A 7,730-nucleotide genomic window follows, 5' to 3' on the forward strand; every position below is an offset into this window, starting at 1 on the left:
TTTACTGTAACCTAACAACTCTAAGCATTTTCTTTTTTGTTCTTTTTTTAAACTTTTATTTAATAAATATAAATTTCCAAAGTACAGTTTACAGATTACAATGGCTTTCCCCCCCATAATTTCCCTCCCACCCGCAACCCTCCCATCTCCCACTCCCTCTCCCATTCCATTCACATCAAGATTCATTTTCAATTCTCTTTATATATAGAAGATCAATTTAGTATATATTAAGTAAAGATTTCAACAGTTTGCACCCACACCGAAACACAAAGTGTAAAGTACTGTTTGAGCACTAGTTATAGCATTACTTCATATTGGACAACACATTAAGGACAGAGATCCCACACGAGGAGTAAGTGCACAGTGACTCCTGTTGTTGATTTAACAATTGACACTCTTGTTTATGGCATCAGTAATTTCCCTAGGCTCTTGTCATGAGCTGCCAAGGCTACGGAAGCATTTTGAGTTCATCAACTCTGACCTTATTTAAATGAAGTCATTGTCAAAGTGGAAGTTCTCTCCTCCCTTCAGAGAAAGGTACTTCCTTCTTTGATGGCCCGTTCTTTCCACTGGGATCTCACTTGCAGAGATCTTTCATTTAGGTCATTTTTTTTTTATTTTTTTGGCCAGAGTGTCTTGGCTTTCCATGCCTAAAATACTCTCATGGGCTCTTCAGCTAGATCCGAATGCCTTAATGGCTAATTCTGAGGTCAGAGTGCTGTTTAGGACATCTGCCATTCTGAGTCCACTGTGTATCCTGCTTCCCATGTTGGATCATTCTCTCCTTCTTAATTCAGATAGTATTAGCAGACACTAGTCTTGTTTATGTGATCCCTTTGACTCTTAGTCCTATCATTATGATCAATTGTGAACTGAAATTGATCCCTTGGACTAGTGAGATGGCATTTAATTTAATTTAATTTCCTTTGGGGAAGATTCAAGGAGTTGCATGGCTGGGCCATGTGGTATGGATATATTTAGGTTTTTGAGGAATCTCCAGACTGACCTCCATAGTGGCTTTACCAGTTTGTATTCCCACCAACAGTGGGTTAGTGTCCCTTTTTCCCCACATCCTCGCCAGCATCTGTTGTTGGTAGATTTCTGTATGTGAGCCATTCTAACCAGGGTGAGGTGAAACCTCATCATTGTTATGATTTGCATTTCCCTGGTTGCTAGTGATCTTGAACATTTTTTCATGTGCCTGTTGGCCATTTGGATTTCCTCTTTTGAAAAATGTCTATTGAGGTCCTTGGCCCATCTCTTAAGTGGGTTGTTTGTTTTGTTGTTGTGTAGTTTCTTGATCTCTTTGTAGATTCTGGTTATTAAACCTTTTTCTGTTGCATAGTTTGCAAATCATGTCTCCCATTCTGTTGGTTGCCTCTTCACTCTCCTGACTGTTTCTTTTGCAGTACAGAAACTTCTCAATTTGATGCAATCCCAATAGTTAATTTTGGCTTTGACTGCCTGTGCTTCCGGGGTCCTTTCCAAGAAGTCTTTGCTGGTGCCTATATCTTGCAGGATTTCTCCAATGCTGTCTAATAATTTGATGGTGTCGGGTCATAGATTTAGGTCTTTAATCCATGTTGAGCAGATTTTTGTGTAAGGTGTAAGGTAGGGGTCTTGCTTCATGCTTCTGCACATGGAAATCCAGTTTTCCCAGCACCATTTATTGAATAGACTGTCCTTGCTTCAGGGATTGGTTTTAGATCCTTGATCAAATATAAGTTGGCTGTAGATGTTTGGATTGATTTCTGGTTTTTCAATTCTGTTCCATTGGTCTATCCATCTCTTTCTGTACCAGTACCATACTGTTTTGATTACAACTGCCCTGTAGTATGTCCTGAAATCTGGTATTGTGATGCCTCCAGCTTTGTTTTTGTTGTACAAGATTGCTTTAGGTATTCGAGGTCTCCTGTGTCTCCATATGAACTTCAGCATCATTTTTTCCAGATCTGAGAAGAAGGTCTTTGGTATTTTGATTGGTATTGCATTGAGTCTATAAATCTCTTTTGGGAGAATGGACATTTTGATGATATTGATTCTTCTAATCCATGAGCATGGAAGATTTTTCCATTTCTTGGTATCCTCTTCCATTTCTTTCTTTAAGATTTTGTAATTCTCATCGTAGAGATCTTTAACGTCCTTGGTTAAGTTTAGTCCAAGGTATTTGATTGTTTTTGTAGCTATTGTGAATGGGATTGATCTTAGAAGTTCTTTCTCAGCTGAGGCATTGCCTATGTGTACAAAGGCTGTTGATTTTTGTACATTGATTTTATATCCTGCTACTTTGCCAAACTCTTCTATGAGTTCCAATAGTATCTTAGTAGAGTTCTTTGGTTCCCCTAAATAAAGAATCATATCATCTGCAAAGAGGGATAGTTTGACTTCTTCCTTCCCAATATATATCCCTTTAATTTCTGTTTCTTGCCTAATAGCTGTGGCTAAAACTTCCAGAACTGTATTGAATAGCAGTGGTGAGAGTGGGCATCCCTGTCTGGTACCAGATCTCAGTGCAAATGCTTCCAACTTTTCCCTATTCAATAGGATGCTGGCTGTGGGTTTTTTATAAATTGCTTTGAATGTATTGAGGAATGTTCCTTCTATACCCAATTTGCTTAGAGTTTTCATTATGAAAGGGTGTTGTGTTTTATCTAATGCTTTCTCTGCATCTATTGAGATAATCATATGGTTTTTTCTGCAGTTTTTTAATGTGGTGTATCACATTGATTGATTTGTGAACATTGAACCATCCCTGCATAGCAGGGATAAATCCCACTTGGTCTGAATGGATGATCTTTCTGATGTGTTGTTGCATCTATTGGCCAGAATTTTATTGAGGATTTTTGCATCTATGTTCATCAGGGATATTGGTCTGTATTTTTCTTTCAATGCTGCATCTTTTTCTGGTTTAGGGATTAAGGTGATGCTGAGTTCATAAAAAGAATTTGGGAGGGTTCCCTCTCCTCTAAGCATTTTCAAACATCATTTCTAAATCTTTACAATATTGTTATGCTTCAGAACTATTGTCCTTCTCATTTTACAGGGATAGAAACTGGAATTTTTTGCAAGTTTTCATTATAATTTTCTCTCTGTAACCTGAGAACTCAGGCACTGATAGCTGGTTTTTTTGTTACTATCTTCACCATTCGATGATATTCCACCTTAATCATTAGATGAATTAGGTCATATTTTTTGCCTCTCTGGTTTAAAACTTTTAAGCAATTTATAACATCCATTGTTAGTTAGGATGAAGAGAAAAGTTTATTTTATCATCAGGTGAGAAATGTTGAAGTAGTTAATAAAATTTAGCACTCACATAGGTTATATAACTACTAGTACATATGTAAATGAATGCATAAGAATCTGCTAAGGTACTTTAAGTAATCATGTGAAATTGGTAGTAAGGTAATTTCTTAAATATTAATCAACAATGAAACTATGAAATTATATAGAAATTTCTCCAGATATTCTATGAAAATGTTATAAAAGGATGTGTTCTCTCTAGATAACTTGATTAGGAATGCTATCCATTATTTTTTCTTGAATTACATCATCAACCTCATAGGATGTTTCATTTATTGAATTTGATGCCACATTTGAATTGCTGGCTTTAATTTTTCTGTTTGGATTACCTACAAAGAAAACAGAAATGAAATAATTGAGGGGTCAGCTCTGTGGCATAGTGGGTAAAGCTGCCACCTGCACTGCCAGCATCCCATATGGGCACCGGTTCAAGTCCCGGCGCTCCACTTCCAATCCAGCTCTCTGCTATGACCTAGGAAAGCAGTAGAAGATGGCCCAAGTTCTTGGGCCCCTGCACCCATGTGGGGGACTTGGAAAAAGCTCCTGGCTCCCGGCTTCAAATTGGTACAGCTCTGGCTGTTGTGGCTATTTTGGGAGTGAACCAGTGGATGGAAGACCTTTATCTCTCTCTCTCTCTCTCTCTCTCTCTGCCTCTGCCTCTCTGGAACTTTGCCTTTCAAATAAATAAATCTTAAAAAAAAACCTCCATCAAAAAAAAGTCTATTAGTGTATAAAGGAAAAATCTTTCCGTATGTGCAGGAAAAAAATCTATAGAACATAGTTTAAATGTTTAACACTGGCTAAAGGTTTGGAGGAAAAGGGAGTTTTGCTTAGGAAAAAGAAAGATCATTCTATGTGTCATTATATTCTACTGTGACGGGTCCTCGATTTTTGTGAAGATTAAAAAATGAAGAGCTAAGTTTTCAAGTACTTTTCTGATTTTTAAACACACTAAAATGTTTTTAAATTATTCTTTCTGCCATGCGGTGGTGGAGATGTGTAAATAGATAAAACCCGGGAACTGGCCTTCAAGAATGGTCCACTGTGGAGCCCTTCAGCCCTGGGTGTAATCAACCTCGGAGGAATTGGGAACAAATTATCTCCTGTGTGCAGACCAAGCACATATTGGGAAAGTTAAATGCAGCCACAGGGAAAGCAGGTCCAGAGGCTCTGCTGATTGCTTCACTGGCTTCAACCTCTCTGCGCTGCCTGGCTGTGCAGAAGGGCAGCCGTGACATCACCACATCCCTGCCGTTCATGCCTGCTGGAATCCCTCGGAGTGATCTCTCAGGGGCTTACACGGAGACTGGGCAAGGTAAATGTTATCTTTGTGTCTTACTCAGTCTTTATCATGTGCCAGAAACTCTGAAATATGTTCCCTTCCTGGCTCTTAAAAGCGGGATTCCTTGGAAATCTGCTAAGAGAACTTTCAGGATTATTAATAGTAGTTTCTTGGAGTTTGCATCAGAACAATGTGTAGGATTGTATGAAAGATAAAAGAGGTAAAGCAGAAATTTATTTCTACTTAGGGCTGTGGAAATTTTATATGCAATTCAACTCGTATTTGCTCCACATGAGAGGTTTTATATAACAGAGGCAAAGGTGAACAAAATACCTCCCAAACACTACTGAAGTCCATTATGAGTGCATTAAATTCCATATTTTATGAAGAAAATTCCAGAATTTTATTGCTGATTTGTATCATCAGACATATGAGAAAATATGCTTTAATAAGTGTATTTTTGTCTTTCTTTCATCCAAGTTAGTATTAATGGAATAAATTGCAGGAAATCTCATAGTATCACTTTAACAGATTTATTATAATGTTTTCAGCCTGAAAATCATAACAGTCTTTGCCTTTTGATTTGCCAGTTTTGCCAATAAGTGAATGACAAAAATATGTCTATTCTCAATGGAAGAGAGAACAGACTGTCATAAAAATGAAACAAAATAAAATAGAAGAAAAATGCAGCGTTTCAGCTGTGATACTTATTACCTGGGGAAATGCCCAGTTCATGCCATAAAGAGAATGTAACGCATCAAACACTATGGATAACTTAAACAGAGATAGAATGCTGGTTCCTGAGGAGGAGAGAACAAGATAGATAAAATCATATAGATACATTTTACGGATTTGTGGCTTCTGTGAAGCAAATCACAAACAAGATCTTCCTTTTTCTGATTATTTAGTCTTCAAGAAAGGATACAGCATAGCAACATTTGCCAATGTGACATCCAAAAAAACCTTTCTTACATCCTCAGGTAAATATAATAATACAAAGACTCAGTGGAATTTTTTTTAATTCAACCAATCTTAAATAACAAACATAAAAATGATGCATGAAGGTATATCCACAATTGATAGGAATTATATGCCACTACAGTTTTAGTGATTTTCTGATTAATTTTAAATTTACTTTTTATGAGTGAAGTTTAGCATCTCATCTGATTATTGTTTATAGCCCTAGCTTATTTTCCTGCTGAACTGTGGTCTCTTTATTTTTTAAGCTCTTCACTTGATGGAAAATTAAGCCTTTAATGATAATGTAATTTAGAAACATTCTTTCTCAAAAACTAATGAAGAAAATATTAAGGTGAAAAAAATCTATGGAAAGTAGAATTAAAAGACCATTTTTTGGTGCAAAGCATTTTTGAAATCCATGCATAGAGAGGTCTTTAAAAAGTTGCTTGAAACTGCAAAGTATGAAAAAATTCTGCATGGATTTCTGCACTAAAATAAACTTAACTATGATTTCTCTTTCATGAAGTGTCTTCCTAAATTGATTAGTATGTTGTAGAACCATTTTATCGAGCCCTATCTCTGTGAGTGTGAATTAATGTATTTGACTTCAGTTGTCTTTTCCATAAATTAAGAGCTTTACTCTTGTTTACAACCAAGACAACTCACATTGTATTATTTCTTTGATAGCAAAATAATTTATCTTAATGGCCATAGTTGACAGAGTATATACTAGAAATAAAAATAATCATTGCTATTATGAAGCTGATGTTTAGGGATTAAGTCATAAATTTCTATCAATAAGGTTTTAAGTTTTTAAATAAAACAAGAGCTAAAACTAAAAATTAATGTTCTAAAATCATAGTCATAGAAACTGGAAAGCAATATCTTGGTAGCCAAGCTATGAACATAATTCATAAATACTATGTAGAAATCCATAAGTGAAAGACATATTGCACTTAACAGAAAACTGGATTCTGTGTAGAGGTTTATGTAAAGTCACTGAAGAGTGGAATTTTAACACTAGAATGTCATTATACATTTCCTTTCCAGTGGAGAATGTGTACAACTTTTTGGCTTTCATAGAAATGAGTGGATATTGAAAAAATGCTTACATGGAAAAAGGTCCCTTGTTTCACCTCATTGGAGCTATGAATGCCAATATTTAACTCCCAATCCTTTGCACTTCACTTATTCTTTCTTGTTTTGTTTTTCTTCAATAGATTTTATTGAAAGAAAAAAAATCAGTATGAGAAATCACACAAAAATTAAAGAGTTTGTGCTCTTGGGCATATCAGACAGACCAGAACTTCAGATTGTGATTTTTATCTTTTTATTTTTAACTTATCTATTAAGTGTCACTGGGAACCTAACCATTATCATTCTCACCTTGATAGACTCACGTTTAAACACTCCTATGTATTACTTCCTCCGGAACTTCTCCTTCATAGAAATCACGTTCACCAGTGTATCCATTCCCAGATTTCTGGGATCAATCGTTACCAAAGTCAAAACCATTGCCTATAACAATTGCTTGGCTCAATTGTTTTTCTTCATCTGCCTGGGGGTATCTGAATTTTTTCTTCTAACCGCCATGTCTTACGACCGGTACGTTGCCATCTGCAAGCCTCTCCATTACACCACTATCATGAATAAGAAAATCTGTTCCGTCCTCGTCTTCAGTTCATGGCTGGGAGGATTTCTGACGATTTTCCCTCCGCTTATGCTTGTCCTCAAGTTAGATTTCTGTGCTTCCAATGTCATCGACCACTTTTCCTGTGACTATTTCCCTATTTTACAACTCTCCTGCACAGATACCTGGCTCTTGGAGATGCTTGGCTTCTACTTTGCTTTTGTCACTCTGCTGTGCACCCTGGCATTAGTGATTCTGTCCTACGTATGCATCATCAGCACCATTCTGAGAATCCCATCTGCCAGCCAGAGGAAAAAGGCTTTCTCCACCTGCTCCTCTCACTTGATCGTCATCTCTATTTCTTATGGAAGCTGCATTTTCATGTATGTCAAGCCTTCCGCAAAGGAAAGAGCATCGTTGACCAAAGGCGTGGCCGTTCTGAACACTTCAATTGCTCCTATGTTGAACCCTTTTATTTACACCCTGAGGAACCAGCAAGTAAAAGAAGCTTTCAAAAACTTGATACATAAAGTAGTGTTTTATAGAAACAAATAA

The 7,730-nt window shown here is 36.6% G+C and overlaps 1 protein-coding gene across 1 annotated transcript; it reads left to right on the forward strand.

Annotated features, from left to right (window-relative positions):
• The first annotated feature begins 6,791 nt into the window (after positions 1 to 6,791).
• Positions 6,792 to 7,730, forward strand: LOC100343711 (olfactory receptor 6C3-like). Its single transcript, XM_008256590.4, has one exon. The coding sequence runs from the start codon at positions 6,792 to 6,794 to the stop codon at positions 7,728 to 7,730; it is 939 nt and encodes a 312-aa protein (XP_008254812.2).

The sequence above is a fragment of the Oryctolagus cuniculus genome, chromosome 11, assembly GCF_051225735.1.
Source record: "Oryctolagus cuniculus isolate XC-2025 breed Fujian yellow rabbit chromosome 11, ASM5122573v1, whole genome shotgun sequence".
Lineage (NCBI taxonomy): Eukaryota > Metazoa > Chordata > Mammalia > Lagomorpha > Leporidae > Oryctolagus > Oryctolagus cuniculus.

Coding starts and splice junctions, on each gene's coding strand:
- LOC100343711 (XM_008256590.4), top strand. CDS start 6,792: ATGAGAAATCACACAAAAATTAAAGAGTTTGTGCTCTTGGGCATATCA.